The 19930-nt window shown below is 36.4% G+C and overlaps 1 protein-coding gene across 1 annotated transcript in view; it reads left to right on the top strand.

The window, feature by feature from the left end:
- LOC309392187 (uncharacterized protein) overlaps nt 1-19930 on the top strand; it is a gene marked incomplete at its 5' end in the record, with an annotated part of 165107 nt that overhangs the window by 122854 nt on the left and 22323 nt on the right. The window contains one exon of the mRNA XM_081953188.1: nt 2540-2699. Within this exon, the coding sequence (XP_081809314.1) occupies nt 2540-2699 (160 nt within the window). The remainder of the gene's footprint in view (nt 1-2539; nt 2700-19930) is intronic.

Genomic DNA, 19930 nt, shown 5'->3' with positions numbered 1-19930 from the left:
TAAATTAAAATATTCGTAAGGCAGATTTTCAATCAGAATATTATGAACATCTTTATTGTCTAAGGAACAGGTGGAGGATCATCAACATTTTCCCCCCCTTCTGAATCAATCTTTCCATAATGTTTTGCAATAAAGAAAAGAGTATTTCATTGGACAATGTATCTTTCAAAACTCTCATAACAGAATAATAAAACAAAGCATGCACAGCAAAACTGGTTACATTACAACTTTCTAAACATGTTACGGTATGGAAAACTTGGAGCGTAAATTATAATTATAACCTGAATTTGAAAAAAAAAACTTTTTTGTTATTGTGAACTGAACTGTCTATAAATTTATTTCCGAGTGGCTACAGACATCAAATTGTACACAGATATTTCGGTTTAATGTGCATATAAGCATCTTTTCATGCATAAGCATTACATCTATTGCTCTTTTGCACTTCTATGCATATCACATTCAAATGATTTTTATAGGTAAAATTAACTTGGGACTTACACAATTCTTATATTTGGAATGGCAAATAGCCATGTTATAAAACTGATTTATCTCCATTACAGTTGATTATTTTCTGATTGATTCTTGGCTGTACAGGTTCCTCCCACAAGCCTATACAGTGAAGCTGACAGTTTAAGAGAATCAGATGAGAGCTCCATACAATATTCAGTAGGAATATGTCATACTGAATTAAATCTGTATGGAATTCAGGGATAGAGAACCTGTGACTTTTTAGGTACAAATGAATTATTATTTAGCATCTCTAACTGGTGTGCCAACAATGTCAGTTCTTAGGAGTGTTAGATCAACTATTTCTGAAGGTCAATAGGTTCACTATCTATCCTCTACAAGCTGTTATATCAAGCTTAGCTTCTAAAAATTAATCAACCATGACAAATTATTGTTGCAAATTAATATATTAATCAAGAGTAAGGAATAAAAGAGGCATGGAAAATACAGTTCAGATTCAATATAAATCAGTCAAAATGAATCATGCCTTAGCATCACTAACTAGTAAAAGCAAACTATTTAACCTACATTTTGGAAAAAGTATACAAATATAGTTATTGACATAATGTATTGTATAAACTGGCACCACCTACTATTGATTTTGTGTTCTTGTCTAGCTCATACTAGATCCCTGCTCTAGTTTTATGTTGGTGTTCTCCAATAGTTCTCTATGCCAAAGTCAAAGATGGCCATCTAGTCTGGCCATAAAGTGAAAGCCAATTATGGATGACTCCTCATTGTAAGAGATATGGGCCAACCTGCTCATGAGCAGTCTCTATTTTGTGAGACATTGGAGGCTTGGATGACTCCTTTCTCCATTAGTATTAGGAAAACAGAGCAGTCTTCTTGTATTAGATGTCAGATTAGTTTAATCATGTCTAAAATGTTTTAGATTATTCATTGATGATATTCAGATTGTTCATTGTTGTTTGTTCTTTTATCCTACTCTAGAATCTATTTGGATAGGGCATCAAATATTATGAAATCAATCTATCTCCTGAGACAAGGACAAAACAAAGATGAAAATGTGGCAAGAGGCACATATTTCTGGATGTATCTGTGAAGGAGTGACTATTACCAAGCCATGCTTTCTTAAATTTCCTCAGTGTGAAATTAAAGATAGAAAGCTGTCATACAGTCTAAAACATCATATAGAAAATGACAGGAAGCTGGAAATAATCAGGCCAAATTAAAACTTTCATAATTAAAAACGTTTCATTAACCAAGCAAATATAATTGGAAAAGCCTATTCTCATCCAGTAGGACAGTAAGTGGGAAATCAAGTTACTTTCTTAATATGAATAACGGCTCACATTTGCTATATTTTAGAAAGAATCTTCAAGTCGAAGCACCCACACAGGAATTATGAATCATGGTTGGACAACATAAGCAAATTTTAATTTCCATGTTATGAACTAGCCACAAGAGGACTTCTATATTAGGTCTATTAATCAGCACAATAATTGTCTGATAGTGTTTTCTCCTTCATGCAGCTACTGTTTTTTTTCTCTAAAATATAGATATACTGGTTTGGTTTGGTTTATTTGGATTTATATGCCGCCCTTCTCCAAAAGGACTCAGATGTAGATATGCTTAATACCAACATTGATCTTTAAAAAAAAACCACTTTTTAATTTTCTGATTATAAACTGCAACATGTGGTGACTATGTAGTTCTTAAACAATGAATTGGTTTACTTTAGCTTTGAAGAAATGTTATTTCAAAATACAAAGCTCTGTCACCCTTTAAAGACCAAACACATTTTTGTGGCATAACTATATTTTTAAATGAATGTGTATACTTGCAAGATACACCTACTGCACTTACTTCTAAGTAAAAGTGCAGGCAATCAGTGCATCAAATATCAAGCAGTGTTCTTCCACAAGCTAAAGTGAAACTTTATTTTTCTTTATTACAAATGCAAACAGTCCCACAAATAAGTTTCCCTTTAAAGGGATAAACTGAAAGAGCAACGCCATCAAAGTAAAAGAGTATATGAAGATGGGTAAAAAGGTTTTCCCTTCTTGTTTAGGCTATACAATGAAAGCTGGTTATTAGATTTGCTCCAGAGGATTCGAGGTGATGAGACCTCTTTCTTTGTCCCATGTGACCTGGAAATCTCTCTCCAAGAGTTAAGCTACCTTGTGAAAAAGGCAGAACAATGGAGGGGAATCGGCGGTGAAAGACGAAAGGTGAGTAGAGTGCTTGAAACAGGCTTGCTCATTCTGCAGTGTTTCACTCTCCCCCTCCCGCTAATGGAGTTAGGCCGCAAGATAGTTGATTTAATCTGAATGAGGTCATTCATACCAGAGAGACAAAAAGTTGGTGATTCTGTGAGTGGCTGATTGATTTAAGTAAGCTAAACATACAAATTACAAATGTTTTCGAAGCAGTGAAAGGGTTTCTTGAATGCATTTTCTTCCAACAAAATGTCCGTGGCTTTTTATAAAAAATATCCTAGTCAATAAATGACACGATTTGAACCATGTATAAACCACAGGATTTAATTCAGAGGACTACTCTGGAACTTCATATATGGCCTAATTCTCTCCAGACTGAACTACAGATTGTTCAGTCAATCCAGTGCCTGAATCCAAAGAAAGATTTATTGAGGTGGAAGCTCCATTCATCTTATTGACTAGCACGGGAGAAAATACAAATGTCTGCAGCTTTTCTCCCCTCAGCCAAACGAGACAATAATTGTTGAGAAACTGGGTAAAGCACTCCAAAGTTCATAAAAGTATTTATTTTTACAATAGTTATATATATATATATATATATATATATATATATATATATATATATATATATATATATATATATATATATATATATATATATATATATATATATATATATATATATATATATATATATATATATATATATATAATTAGGCTATTTTAAAATCTGTGTGGATTGTTTTTTAGAGTGCCCGTAAATTGGTTGTTTGGAATTAGGGACACAATTCACCTTGGTTGTTCTCAAAAAAATTGAAACAAGGTGGAAGCTCTTTAATTCTAGAATGGAACAGCCCCAGAATTAACAAGGCCATAGACCAAGATGGAAGTAAAAAAGAGCAATCTAGGAAGAAAGCAAACCATGTTCAAACCACTTCTGTTTTCTGTTGCCAAGGAAAAACATCAGAGAAACTTTTCCGTAAGGAGAAAATGCATCAAATTTCAGACAGGTGGCTTCTAAGACTTTTTCAGAGGAGAAATACATTACTGTAATAAGAATGTGGAAGAGATGAATAAATGCATACATGTAAAATAACATGAACTGAATGTTCAAGTGTTTTCTTTGGAGCAATTGGCAAATACAGGTAGTCCTCGACTTACAATTGTGTCCAACATATCTGTTGCTAAGTGAAATATTTCACAGTTGTTAAGTGAATCTGACTTCTCCATTGACTTTGCTTGTCAGAAGGTCTCAAAAGATGATCAAATGGCCCTGGGACACTGCAACTGTCATAAATATCAGGTTGATGCCAGTTGCCAAGCATCTGATTTTGATCATGTGACCATGGGGGATGTTATAATGTTCTTCCTTATGTGTGAAAAGGAGTCGTAAGTCACTTTTTTCAGTGCCATTGTAATTTCAAACAGTCCCTAAATGAACTGTTGTAAATCGAAGACTGCCTATGTACAAGAAAGTCAGAAAGCAAAAAAAGATATATATCATAAATCATACCCAATCAATGGCACATTCAGTACATAGATATTGATGAGGAAATTAGGGGAAGACTCTTCAAGTTCAGCCAGAGACTATATAGAACATGGCTGCAAGAGTTGCAAAAGATAAGCGAGAGTTGCTTAAGAAATGGAACCATTCACAGGTGTCTGTCTCTTAAAAAAATATCAGACAGCATCTCATAATGGGGAAAAAAATCAACCCCATCCATTTCTGTCCATTGGGGTTGCATTGGAGTTTAAGCGGAAGGAGATAAGAGATGTTACCATATTTGCATCCAATAATTACATAATCTGCAGATAGTGGAAGAAACATTGGACCATTGGAAGTGCTGTCAATTATTATGGAGATCCAAAGGCTTTTTTAATTGTGTCCCTGAGATACAGGAACTTCATTAAAAATGAGGATGTCCTCTGACCTTGCAAAAATTTGCACAACTGGAGGATTCTGGAACATTAGTTCTTCCTATTGTTAGAAGCACCTTCCAAAGTTGCAAATACGCAACTCCCTTCCCATATATCCAATGCTTCAATGTCTCTTAAATGTTGAAGGCAATCCAAACTAATGACATAAATTAATGTTATGACATGTTAGGTCTAGAAAAGGGTTGGCTTCAGGACTGTTGAAGACCAGTTGAAGATTGTGCACACCGATAAACCTTCATGTCCTCAGGCCACACTGGAAATCAAGAGCTTATAGAATTCAAAAGTATTTCCCTAGTATAAAGTAAGAATTTTTGTCTCAGGAAAATTTGATAGAGAATTTTACTACCTAATAAAACATATTTCTGTAAAAGACAAAATTTATACATCATTGTGGATCTCAGATCATTGCCATTTTTCAATTGATCTGTTGTGTCTTCTTGCTAACAACGATAAGGAATAAACTTAAATTAGTTTTCAGTGTGACTTAAGTATACTTGGATTTAGAGAGACACTCATTCCACCTATCCCAACTTTGCCATTATCTTTTTGGTACTTTGTGAGTTTAGTTGTTCTTAGGTATGAAAAGAACTGGACACAGAATTTGGCAGAGTGATGGAAGAAAACAGTTTCCAGTTTTATTATTACTGTCTATCCCATAACAGCATAGTACCATTTCTACAATACTTGTGGTCTTTAAAAGAACCTTTGAAGCAGGGGTAAAATGCTACTGGTTCAACCCAGTTTGCCCAAACCAGTAGTAAAAAATGCTACCAGTTCGGGTGAACTGGTATTTCTGACAACCAGCTGGGCAATGATCAGCTGTGATGCACGATTTATATTAGCTAGAATCGTTAGATTTCCTGCATTCTAGCTAATATAAATCACGTGGCACAGTGGATTCCCCACCTCTTGCTGTTCTACTTACCTTTGTAGACTCGGAAGGCTTCAAAATGTTCCTTTTTAAGTGCTGTGCGGGTGCTCCTCAAGTGCGCATGTCACAAAGTGCATGCTCGGTAGCAGACTCACCGAACCGGTAGCAGACTTCAGAGGATTTCGCTGCTGCTTTGAAGGGCTTAAAATCAGGTTCTTGCTGGAAAAAACTGATGAACTGAGAAGAAACTTTTCACCCCAGCTAATTTTAAACTTAATGCATGTCCTTTAAAAAACTGCTTCTTAATTCATACTCTAGAATATGAACTCCTTTGATTAAAATAATATTTACAGCAGATATATTTTCAATAGAATGAGAATTCAGGGGTTTTCTCTTTGTTTAAGTATGATACTATTCAACAGAGCAATTTGTCATTGGTGAAAAGACAACCACATTCCAGAAAAGTTAAAAGGTGGCTTCCCCCCGTTTTATTTATTTAAAAGAAAAAGGGTTACTTTCACAGTGTTGAAGACATTTTCCAAGCCACAAATATTTTTTTCCCTCCATTATTATATTTATCACATATAGTGATAATAGGCAACAAACAGCTAAAACTGGAACTAATCTTTTCAACTCTGGTGGTTTTTTTGCATTCTTAATTAGACAGCATAAGGTTGATATGATTAGGTCAGGATATAATGTTTTCCATTAAGCCACACTGTAGCACACATATTCATGGTTTTCCCTTGCAATTAAATAATAGGACAATGAATTTTATATTATTGACCCAATTATTTCCCCATGGAAAAGTATATGTTTAACAAATTTGTGCCTTAGGACTTCATTAGTAGCAGTAGGATAATACCATTTTGAACTACACAGATTGCATGTCCTCAAATGTATTTATGGTATAATTGTTGCTTTATGATGGGGATTTTGAATGCAATTTCAGTGCCTGTACAAATTTATTAATTTACTCATTCATTTGGATGTGTGGCGAAGGTTGATCAGGGATTTTTATTCTTTTCATCATTTGATGCTACTTGTGGTGGGGAAAAATATAGCATCTTTCAATATCAAAGAACCCAGGGGATTTACAGAAAAGTCAAGATGGTGACCACAAGCTTTTTTATGTGGATTGCAGCGCCAATATTGATTTTTTGAGCATACCCCGGGGAAAGTCATGCAGTAAATAGATGGATACATTTTAGTTCGAAGTATCTGTTCTTTGTGGTGATGTTTCCAGGTTGAAGTCTCCATATTTTCAAAAATGGGAGGAAAAACTTCTGTCCCAAATCTTTGGAAGCAATTGCTATTTGTATCTGCTCAATATAAAGCATTTTTAAAGTAGTTCTATTCCTACCTAACAACAATTTTAGAGTGAGGTTTTTTCTTTCTTTATAGCCCTGTGGTTGTGTTTTCTCAAGGGTGAATTGCAGAAAGTCAATGCTTGTTCATAACTGTTTGAGACTGAATAGTCTAATAGAACTTAGATTTTTATACTGCTTCATATTGCTTTACAGCCCTATTTAAGTGGTTTACAGAATCAGCATATTGCCCCCAACAATCTGGGTCCTCATTTTACTAACCTCGAAAGGATGAAAGGCTGAGTCAACCTTGAACCAGTTAGGATCAAACTCCTGGCAGTGGGCAGAGCCAACCTGCAATACTGCATGATGATACTCAAGTTGTAAGGTATGAGACTTTTCAAAGCAAATGAGATATGTCTACTGGTCATTTAATTGCAGTTCTAGTATTGTTAATTCATTTCTATTATTTAATTGCCAAAGTCAATGATTCACATATAAACATCACCAGGTGTATGCAATACTGCATTCTAACCACTGCACCCCATGGATCCTATGTGGAAAATATAGCCACAGGAACATACACCTGGTGATGTTTATATGTGAATCATTGACTTGGCAATTAAAAAATAGAAATGAACTGCAATTAAATGTTCAGCAGAGATATCTCATTCTCTTTGAAAAGTCTCATAACATACAGCTTGAGTATCATCCTCACAAAATCCCATCAAGTTATCTTTGGGAAATGAAATCAATTCATGGAAAAATTAGTTTAATGAGAGTAGGAATAATTTCCTCATTCTATATGGCATTATAGGAAAAGTTGAAAAACCAGTCATCAGTAGGGTTTTTGTAAATGGAAAATATATTTGTAATTAATTTGAACACGCAAGATTTTGGGGGTGGGGTCTGTAATAAACATAGTTTCTGTCAAAGTAAGCTACATTTGTTACTCTCAGGCCAACTTATTAATGTTTTAATAAACAAGTCATTAATATATATTATTTAACTACCCTATATTAGCTGCTATTCATCTTCTATTATGCATTATTACTTGTTAACAGTTAGAAATTCAGGCCCTACACTGGAAAAGGATTTTAATTTTGCCTTGAATACTTCTCATTGCTCAGTTATAAGACACATTGTTATGTCAGAACATGTGTTTTTTCTAGGAGAATGCTAAGGAAAGTGAATAATATGTTTTTGCAAAAAAAGGTCACCAGTGTTAATTAAAGTCTGTAAATAATAAAAACAGATTCAAGCTTCCCAAGAACATTGCTTTAAAAGAAACTCAGCAATAACCCAATGATTTTGGTGGGTCTGTTGTCACTATAGTCCTTCTCTTGATGGTGAGCCATTACCTCACGATCAGTCTGACTCTCAGCAGTCCAATAGTCAAACCTCTCTCCCACTCAAGGTCTTGTCCCTTTGAATAAAAACAACCCCCCAAAAATCACTTCATTAATTAAAATAAAAAATAAAAAATAGATACACTGTTTTGGTTTGTAAGTAGAATTAGGCAATTTAAAAAAAATAAAAATAAAAATTCAACTTATAAAATCATAAACGTAAAATGAATTTATTATTTTCCATAATAGTCCATTTATTTCTGCCAAGCTTCTTAGTCCATTTAATTCTTCATTGAAAAATTCTATTTTTCATGCAGATTTTATTTTTTTTAAAAAAAATAGATTCCTTACATCTGTCCTTAGAATTTCTTCATCTTCCAAAATGGAGCTCCTCCCCTTAGTTTTGGGAACCCTTGATTTAATCCATGGAGTTTACGGGCCAATAAAATGGTAATAGATAGTCTCTGCCTTGTTTTAGGACAGAGTCTTTCAATCTTAGCAACTTTAAGCTATATGGACTTAACTTCTAGAATACCCCAGCCAGCATTCTGCAACCCCAACTAGTTAACTCCAACTACCCGCTGAACTTTTCAAAGCCGGCTTAGCTAGGTCTACTCCAGTGGTGGGATTCAAACTTTTTTACTACCAGTTCTGTGGGCACGGCTTGGTGGGCTTGGAAGGGGATGGATACTGTAAAATCTTCATTCCCTCCCCACTCCAGGGGAAGGTTACTGCAAAATCCCCATTCCCTCCTGATCAGCTGGGACTTGGGAGGCAGAGAATAGATGGGGGCAGGGCCAGTCAGGGATAGTATTTATCAGTTCTCCGAACTACTCAAAATTTCTGCTACTGGTTCTCTAGGACTGGTCAGAACTGGCTGAATACCACTTCTGGTCTGCTCTCAGTGTTTGCTTTTATATGCAAGCTGTAGTAAGGGTGGGTTTTACCAGTTCTGTGTGGGAATATACCATCTGGAGATGCCCACAATTTGAATTATTTTTGCAGCGTTGTTCTCCAGAGCTTTTGCAAATATCTGATGTAGAAACATGCCATATCTAGCCAATCTTTATTAATGGGCTTCAGCAGTTTATAAAGAGAAACATCAGAAGCCACATAATCAGGAGTGAATGGAGGACTATGGATCATTTGAACTATATTAAAAGCATACAGAAACAGGGTGCAGCAAAAAGCCAGGGCTATTTCTTTCAAGTGCTTTGTTATTGCGTTTTACAGCAGCACAGTCAATAGATTTATTGCATAGATAGTATAACTTTGTGAAATAACCAGATGGTTTTATTATCTGATGAAGATTGTTTCATTTTTCAATCATGAGCCCAGGCTTTTAGATTTACAGTAGGCAATAACTGAAGCCTTAACTTATAATACATGGACCTTCTGTGGGATTCTGTTCCATTCAGTATCCTGTATCGATTATCAGTCTTCATTGGGTTCATTTTTTTAAAACTTCTCCTAGGAAAGGGGAGATCCTGGTTCATTTCTGCTTTCTGTCATGGAAGCTCACTAGTGACTTTAAATCAACCATGGTCTCTTATTCCAATGTTCTTCACAGGGTTGTTTAAGGGAAAATTGACACAGGAAATTCTGTGTATGATAGCTTGAACTCCTGGATGAAACAGAAAATTAGCAAATAAATATCTATGGAGTTGATGGTGGTATTTTGGCAACATTAGTAACAGCATCCTTTTGTGAATTCAAGTGTGTATACCTGTTTGTGTGTGTGTGTGGTGTGTGTTTGCTAAGAAAGGATTTTTCGAAATGACCATCAGATCATGACTATTTCTTATACAGTAATTAACACGCTCGGATGCTAAGGAGTTCTACTCCCCCTCCCCACCTGAAAAGAGCTCTGTTCCAACTTCCAGTTGCCTCACATTCCGTTACCTCAGTTCAAACTGACAGACATTCCACTTTTTCATTCAGGAGCGGTCCAGGGCTCCTTACAGTACTAAATGTCGGTACCTCACCAAAATGTCTACACCTTCTACACCTTCCATCTATGGATCAGCTTCCAGACTCAAGGCAGAAGGAGCGATATTCCCTTATGTGTTTCAATCTCTCACCACCAGTGAGCCAATGGATTGTGAACTGAATTTCTCCTGCATAGCCTGATCACATAGTTTTGTCACGAAACATGGTAGCCAGCTACTAGTGTGTATGTATGTATGTATGTATGTATGTATGTATGTATGTATGTATGTATATATGTGTATATACACAGACAGATAGATATAAAATAGTGTTGTCTTTTTTTATGAATTGGCATACTGCTTATGAATTTGCTAAAGAGTAAGTATAGGAAAATTGAACACAAAACACAAACAACAAAGCCACCATTGTGAACAGTCCTTCCCATTGTTGGTTGGCGTTTGCCTCTGGGTCCAGAAACATTAAAAAAAACCATTACGAGCTAGGAGGGCATCTCTAAGAGGCACCTGGATTTAACTAGATCAGTATGGTAACATGCTTGGTACTGAAGTCTATGGATCTTTTTTTTTTTACATCTGTGTGTAGGAGAAAATAGAGATTAGGAAAAGAAAATTAAATACAGGCCTGATGAAAAACAACGTTCATTTGCCCAGAGAACATGTTAGGCAGGCACTTTTTAAAAAGTATCATTTTAACAGATGTGGGACACACAAAGGTTTGCTTTAATAAATTATCCTAATGAAAAATGAATGTTATTCATTAATGAATTAATGGAAACCATCCTGCGGATTTTCAGTGGTAGCATAGCCAGACATTGTCCAATGTTGGTGGCATGCTTTTCTTTGCATGAATCATCAAGGAAGAAAATAAAGTTCTAGCCCAAAATGGTTCTATGAAATAAGGCAAGGTCTCTGTGGTTTATATCAGATGATCACATGCTACAACATTCTGGAAGGAAACAGAAAAAGAAGAGGAAGAGAACAGCTCTTGGGAAGTATTCCAAGGACTTTTATTTTTTCCACATGAAATCTGATACTTGGGCAGTGCATTTGTTCCACACTACAGTTTAAGCCAAAATGACATATTGTAGTAAAACGTCAATATTTGTGAATATTATGTGTTTGCTTATTACAAGCAGTGTTTAATTTACAGCCGCAATTGACCCCGAAATATCTGTTGCTAAGCAAGACAATTGTTAAGTGAGTTGTGCCCCATTTCTGGCTACAGTTGTTAAGTGAGTCACTGTAGTTGTTACATTAGTAACAGAGTTGTTAAGTGAATCTGGCTTCCCCATTAACTTTGCTTATAAGAAAGTTGCAAAAGGGTTAGGGACACAGCAACCATCATAAATATCACTTGCCAAGCATCCAAATTTTGATTATGTCTCCATGGGGATGCTGCAACGGTCATAACTGTGGGAAATGGTCACAAGTCATTTTTTCAGTGCTGCTGTAACTTTTAACTAAATGAACTAAATGAACTGATGTAAGTCAAAAAGCACCTGTACACATTTCTTCAGAGCCTGAAGACCTGGCTCTGCCAGATGGCATGGGGCTTCAATTGGGAAGCATCGCACTGGAGATGGTTGATGACTTAAGAGGCAAACGCACCTCCCCTCCTGATCCTTCCCTCATCATCTTTTAATTATAACTTTATGTTTTATTGTAACTCCATTTTTATTGTTTTAGGAATATTTCTCTTATGGTTTTAATGCTGTAAACTACCCAGGGTCACTTTGAAATAAGATCAGCGGCAAATAAATTTAATAAATAAAATAAAACTTCCAGGATGACCAGAAATATTTAGGCTTCAAAAAATGTTGGGGTAATCTGATAAAGTTAAAACTTTGAAAAGTTGTAATGAGAAGATTAATTACATAAAGCAATGATGCAGAAATATCTAATCAATTGTCATCTTGCCAGGCTTTTGATTCTCATACCTGGAATGAAGGTGTTGATTTCCATAAACAATTCCATAATACTTAAGCAGATATGCAAACTATTCATCTGAGCAATTTGGAAAACTGCAAAGAAGAAGTGCTCTGTGCGTTGCATGCGTGTGGTTGTGTTTTGTGGTAATTAATAGGATGTTCTACTGACATGAGCTAATAGCTTTTGATCCTGGCTTGTTTGTTGGGCAAATGAAACATTTGTTCCAATGGTACAATCAGTATCGAAGAAGAAATTGCAAGAAGAAACCTGTCAGAATAGTTCTCTAATTCAATATCCTTGGTCTGGCATATCTTTTCAAAAGTATATTATTACATTTTAAAAAGATGATTCCTTGATATGTTTATGATATTCTTTCTGATCCTGATGCTTTTTGTTCATGACAGATATTTTTAAGGTTTAGAATAGTTATTTTAATTATTCCTGAAATGAAATAAATAATTACATAACTTTCTCCTCCGATTTAGTGAATTAATGAGCAGATAAGAATAATAAAACCTCCTGACTTTTATTTTGCAACACTTCATTGACATGTCTTTTTTCAAAAAAAAAAAAAAAAACTCGGTATAAAGCAGGACTTTTGTGTCACTTCTATTGTAAGCATTTGTGTTTGCTCAGAGGTTGGGTTACTCTACAGATTTAAGCTCATATGATCCGACATTATTATTTGATTCATGGCATCCTGTTCACAGAGATTAATTAGCAAGCAGGTCTGAAGTGTGCAAGTGTAAATATGATAATTAGTTTTCTGACATTGTTAACATTTCAACACTTCAGGTGGCTTGAAGTTCTTCATTTAACAGAATTGCTCCAAGCAGACATGAGGTGATTTGAAATATCTTCATGGAAGTTCTACCTGTTCAATACTGTGTCTGGGCTAGCCCCATTAGGAAGAAGAAAAGTTCTTGACTAATTATATTGCTATCTATTAAGAGCGAAAGTTAAATATTAGAAGTCCAAGAACCAAAAAATATCTCCCAGAATCTTGGGTGCTACTCACAAACAACACCATAAGTTACTAGTAAATGGCAAATTGTTTTAATAGGAGAGAAAGGGAAGTTGTTAAATACATGCCTGGAGTGTCATTTATAGTAACCATTACTCTCTTTGATTATGGTGTATGGTCAAATCAAGCTCTCTCCAAAGAAATTCCAGTCTGTCCGTTTTCTGGATTAATCAGCCACTGTCTAAATATCTAGTATTCTGCCTTGTTGTGTAAATAAATCTCTATTTGTTGATCATTACATCAAGAGAGCAGCTGGTTTTTTTTCTTGTCCAGGAATGATTGAGAGGTGATTTTTGCTGTCCACTATTATCTTTGCAACTGCCTCTAAAATCATAATTCTAAGGTACTCATTTTTTGTCCTTTCTTAACATCCATCTTTCATAGCCATATATATAAATTCATTGTTTTATCTGTTGTCACAGAAATACCTTCCAATTTCATTTTTACAGGTTCATTTTAAAGTTATGTTGGAAAGAATCACTAGGTATTATCTACATGATCAGTTTATTTTATTCTTAGAGTTTTCTGCAAGTTCAGGGTCCTCTTTTTTCAGATCAATTAAGTGTTGACCTATTGGTTGTAACAGGAATTCACCTGCTGTTTATCACCTGAGATTGATGCTCTGTACTAAGAGAGGGTAACTGGCCCAAAGTCGCCCAGCTGGCTTTCATGCCTAAGGCAGAACTGGAAATCACAGTCTCTTGGTTTCTAGATGGTATCTTAAACACAAGACCAAATTTGTACTCCTATCTACATCATTAAACACCTTTCTGTAAATAAAGCAAAAGTATAATTTTTGGTCTCTTCATTATGCATCTTCCGTTAGCTATTTGATCTATTTAAATGGTTTAGTTGGTATTTTGCCTGTACCTGTTGCTTCCTTATTTCACAGCTGATGTACGCCCTATTATATGTTACTTTCTAGTGAAGTCAATTCATTAGAAAAATTCTGGAAAGCATGCAGAGAAGAGCAAGAAAAATAATTAGGGATGGAAGGTTAAAACATATGAGGAACTGTTGCAAGAATTGGGTCTATTTTAATGAAAAGAGGGACTAGGGTGACATGGTAGCAGTGCTCCAATCTCTGAGGGGCTGCCACAAAGAAGAAGGAGCCAATCTATTCTCCAAAGCAATAGTAATATAACATTTAGATTTATATACAACTTCACTAAGCAGTTTACAGAGTCAGCATATTGCCCCCAACAATATGGGTCCTCATTTTATCCACCTCAGAAGGATGGAAGACAATCTTGAGTCAATCTTGAGCCTGGTGAGATTCAAACTGCCAAACTGCTGCCAGACAGCATTCAACAGAATTAGCTTGCAATACTGCATTCTAACCACTGAACCACCAAGGCTCTGGAAGGCAGGACAAGAAGCAATGGACTGAGACTACTCAAGGAGAGAACCAACCTAGAACTAAGGAGAAATTTCCTGACAGTGAGAACAATAAACCAGTGAAACAGCTTGTCTCCAGCAGTTGTTGGGCTTCAACAGTGGAGGTTTTTAGAAGAGACTGAACAACCACCTGTCTGAAATGTATAAGGTTTTCTGCTTGAGTGGGGAGCAGAGGTTGAACTAGAAGACCTCCAAGATGCCTTCCAACTTTATTATTCTGTTAATTTCTGAACAAATTATCCCTCTGTAAATGTTTCCTTCAGTGGTTAATCCTTCTGGTAAAGTATTTAAATATAGTGTAACTTCTTTTAACCCCATTTGCTTCTGCCTAATCTCTCCCGTAAGTACTTTACCGTAGTTCAACATTAGGTATAAATTTTCTTGAAACTCTCTAATCTTTAATAAAGATCTTTTTTTTTTATTCTTACTTTTTTCTCTTTGTTGATGTTCCTGATTGAGATAGCTTCTCTTTCTCTTCGGTTGTCACATGTCCTTCTTGTTGCCCAAGGCTTTTCTTCTTTGCTTTTCCCTGCCTATCATCATAGCTTATCCTAAATGCACTTTGATATTTGTGGGATTTTTTGCCCCTGTTTTCAGCTTTCACAACTTTTCTTACCCTTTCCCATAGTTTCTCAGAACCCCTTTGGCATAAATTAAGCATAGTAAATATGTTCCTTACAGTTATCTTTTTATATTAACAGTATGATCCCCAAATTGTATTTTGCTGTCACACCAGGACACTTTGAATTATGAAGTATGGAACAGATCATGAATTATTGGTATCAGATATCCAGGTTAAAGTTACAAAGTAAACCTGGATATCTGATATCAGTAATTCCTGATCAATTCCATACCTCATAATTGGAAGTTACAAAGTAAACCTGGATATCTGATATCAGTAATTCCTGATCAATTCCATACCTCATAATTGGAAGTGTCCTAAGTAATTGGATTTTATCCTATAGCTTCTGTTTCTTGTTATGTAGTCATTTTGATTCTCCTACAATTCATCTGGTGATATCCAGTTGTAGAATCTGCATTTATGTTGCTAGAAGCAGATGTTGGTAATTAAGAAAAGCTTCTCTTCACAAAACTCTTTTAAGTTCTGTCCTGTAGTATTGTGTTCAAATAGTTATCAATGTCCTGTAATTCCAATTTTGCTTGTCACCTTCCTGTAGTATTAAATCCTTTCTAGATTTAGTACTTTGGGTGATTTACCATAGAATTCTTCAGGCTCACCATCAGTGCATCTACAATTTAGAGTATACATTTGAATAACATTGATGTTTGTTGGTTATACACCAGTGAAAATAGATATTCTGTTGTTCAGTGAGCAATGGCTGAGTTCATATATAGCAATATGCTTTTCAAGTTCATTACTCTTTTATTCTTTATACGTATAGTCTGATACAATAGTATATTGTCTAATCATCATTCAGTTCAGCTAAGTTCACTTATTTCTAAATCATTCACTTAAAAACTTTTTCTTTCTTCTTAAAAGGATTCACCTTTTCTTGATGTATTCTTCTTATATTTCATATTTCATTTTTATGCATCCTTGCAAAATTAAATTCCTCTTCTTTTTAATGGGACTTAAGTGTCCTGACTTTCCTATGGCTTTCATATGATGATAACATCATCAGCTCAAGAGCCATTCATGAAAGTTTGATTTATTCCTCACTAAGTAGAAATCTGATTTCCAATGGGAGACTTTTATCATCCATGGATGTATATGGAAGCCAGCAAAGAAGGCACAAGCAAAATATCTCACCAAGAAGCATTATTCAACTTTAGTCAACTTGTGTAACACTATCACAGACTGTAGGCTTACATTGGCCTGACTTGAGCCCACAAGTTTTGTCTGTGGTCTGGTTTTAATGAGCCTTGAAAAAGTTGCCTGAGGTTGGTAAATCCCTTGACAAATGTTAAACAGCTAGAATAAACAAGCCGTTTTACTTGAATGCATAAAACACCCCATATTTTGTTCAAAGAATAAAAGTAAATGGAAGTGATCTGATATTCTTGCCACTAAATCCTAAATAAAATGCTGTTATTGTCGCCTTTTTAGGCCACACAGCTTTATTTCATTCAGAGATCATTAGCTTCATGGTTTGTACTTTTCTAGTTTACATTGAAGGTGTTTCTAACCACTTTAATATAGATATTACAATATGACATGATGAACTTCTAATTCTGCTATATTAGCTCAGGACTAAAACCCATTTAATGCATTCCTGCACAAATCCATATAAGATCGTGCTTGGGATGACATTCTACAGAAACATAGAACATAAAAATAGACTAAATTCTTCTAGTCCAATCACAGATTGATTACAGTCACTTATGTTTGAGTTCAATGGCATAATCCAACTTTGGTTATGTGTTTTCCCCAAAAGCAACAACTGAAGAATCACACAAGTATCTCAAACATATTCACAATATTTGAGAAAATTGAATTATTGGACTGGGGATTAGAACTATGCTTGTATGCCTAATAGCATGCTGGGGTTGATGCAGAGGTGGTATTCAGCTGGTTCTGACCAGTTCTGGAGAACTGGTAGCGGAAATTTTGGGTAGTTCAGAGAACCGGTAAATACCACCCACATCTATTCTCTGCCTCCTGAGTCCCAGCTGATTGGGAGGGAATTTTGCAGTATCCTTCCCTGACACGCCCACCAAGCTATGCCATGCCCACCAAGCCACACCCACAGAACTGGTAGGAAAAACTTTTGAATCCCACCACTGGGTTGGTGATCCATAGTTGTTTCTGATTGCTCCTTCATCTTTTCCCCTGTTGTCTTTCATGTTTTAACCAGTCTTTCTCAGCACATGCCATTGATCAAGGATCTTATCACCAGGTTGGGCAACTGGGGTGATGAACATACTTGTAAATTATCTTGAGAGTTAATTAATACTTAGTTTTCCTTCATTCTAGTTCATGGGTGTCAAACCCAATTTCATTGACAGCTGCATCAGGGTTGTGTTTGACCTCAGGGGGTTGGAGTGGGCATGGCCAGGATAGGTGTGGCTATCTTAACGTCACTCATGTCAGAGGCGCCTGTGGTGGTCCTAGTGCCCTGCCAGAGAAAACAGGCTACCAAGCTCCGTTTTTGGCTGTGACTGCCTCTTGCAACTCTCTGCCAGCAAAAAAAGAGCTTGGGAGGGCCCTCCTGAGCTCCATTTTCGCTGGCAGAGGCACTGTGGGTCCTTTGCTGTTTCCAGGGCATCCCCAGGGGCCATATCTAAGCACCCTGCAGGCCGCATCTGGCACCCGGGCCTTGAGTTTGACACCCTTATTCTAGTCTATCGAACACTTGAATTTGTGCACTTTATGAATGTTTCATATAAAAATCTCAAGTGATTAACACATGAAACCATCCTTTTTACTTTTTATTCTTACTCATTATGGCATGGTTCTCCAGCCGATGTGCAGATGCATGTTTTAGCAGTTACATCACAACTAGGGAAGAAAGACCATAAATAATCCTTATTCTCATTTGTCTGAGATTGCTTAGTTTCTTTTTTTATTTTAAACACAGGAAAAAGTCTTTCAAAAATTTATAAAGATGCTCCTTAATTAGCTCACTCTGAACTAGGCCGTTTCAAGATTCTTTGTTTATCTCAGAATTAGCATTAAAGATGCCTTACTGAAATCTGTGCTGTTCTGGCTTCTTTAATCTTGCTTCCCTTCATGGGGCTTGACATATACAATGCCAACCAGTAAACAAATTTACTCTGAAGACATACTCAGGTGGTGTTTAATTCAGAAATTTCATTTTAATAATGTTTCATTCTGGTTACCTCAGAATGAAACATTAGTTACTTCAGCTAAAGCTTTGGCTAAACAATCGGCACAATCTTTTTGTTGGTTTGTTTGTGTTGTCTGATGTTTTGGCTGAACAAAAAAAAACCTTGATGAGGCGGATAAAGAAGAACAATAGTGGACAGAGGTATCCTTGATGGCATTGATGTTGCTGTATGAATACTATGATATAAATCAGGGTTGGTCAACAATGGCCCCTTTATGACCTGTGGACTTCAACTCCCAGAATTCCTGAGCCAGCCATGCTCTGGGAGTTGAAATCTACAGGTCAAAAAGGGGCCATAGTTGACCACCTCTAATATAAATGGTAAAGAAAAAAATTGAGGTAATATTTTAAGAAAAAGAGCCTGGTGGGCAAAAGAAATTCCTATAACACTGTTTCACTTCTACAAATATTGATTCAGAGGTACACTTTATGTAACATTTTTAATTGCACACACATACATTTTTCTAAAAAAAAAGTATTTTTTTTCAACCAAGGAGAAGCCTAATACCAGCACAATAACAATTCACTCCTCTCACCACCAACCCTATCACCCAGTGACTGCCCTAAACAATAAGCTAGGGGTGAAAAGTAAAATGAAATAGGTTTATTTTAACATTTAAGGAGGCTGCTGCCTGCCTGAATCTCAAAGTTCAGACTTAGTCTGAACTTAACAGGCAATCAATAGCTCTAGAAGCAGCTTCTAGAACAGGGATGTCAAACTGTTCCGGGATGCGGGCTGGATGCGTCACACACTAGCCACGCCCATGCCCGGTTTAGCAAAGGGGAAAAAGTTGTGATACATCATGTGATGATGCTGTGATGATGTGAGTTTGACACCCTGTTCTAGGGACAACAAAATTGAGCAGGTGGGGGATGACTCACATAATGATGGGTCTGATGTTGATACAGCACTTAACCCAAGAACACACTGGCAGCCATTGAATAGCCAAGCAGAGGTGGTTAGGTTATCTTCTGGCAAGGAGAGGATGCCAACTCCCTTAACTCCATGGCTCCATGGCTCAGGACCTAGTTACCTCCGGGACCGTATTCTGCCCCATACATCCCTACGACCTATTCGCTCGCACAGAGAGGGACTTCTCCAGGTGCCGTCCACTAGACAATGTCATGGGGCGGCGCCTAGGAGCAGAGCCTTCTCTGTGGCGGGCCCAGCCCTGTGGAATGACCTCCCCCCGGATATTAGGACCACTACAGACCTCCGCTCCTTCCGTGTTAAGCTCAAGACCCACCTTTTTCAAATATCTGGCCTGGCCCAACCATAACTTCGTTACGCTCCTGAGGGGTTTTTAATTCAGCAATTTTATTTAGGGGATTTTAAACTGTGTTTTAACTGTGTTTTTAGCTGTGTTTATTGTCTTTCACTTGCAGGTCTACTCTCCTCCATGCACAAATGTAATTGTCCTTGTTTTTTCGTATGTATGTGTGTCCTATGTGTATTTTATCTTTTTGACTGTACGCCGCCCCGAGTCCTTCGGGAGAGGGTTGCGGCTAATCAAATAAAATTTGATTGATTGATTTGATTGATTAACTTAGTCATAAGAACTTCCAGACTCTTTTCTCTTAGCGCAGTGCAAACAATTCTCCTATCTTTAGTCCTATGCACCTTTGGCTTCGTCTTGACCTGAAATTTGAACCTTCAGCTATAACCATG

The sequence above is a fragment of the Natrix helvetica genome (genome assembly GCF_964273705.1).
Source record: "Natrix helvetica genome assembly, chromosome: 4".
NCBI lineage: Eukaryota > Metazoa > Chordata > Lepidosauria > Squamata > Natricidae > Natrix > Natrix helvetica.
This window is presented reverse-complemented; position numbering and strand designations above follow the sequence as displayed.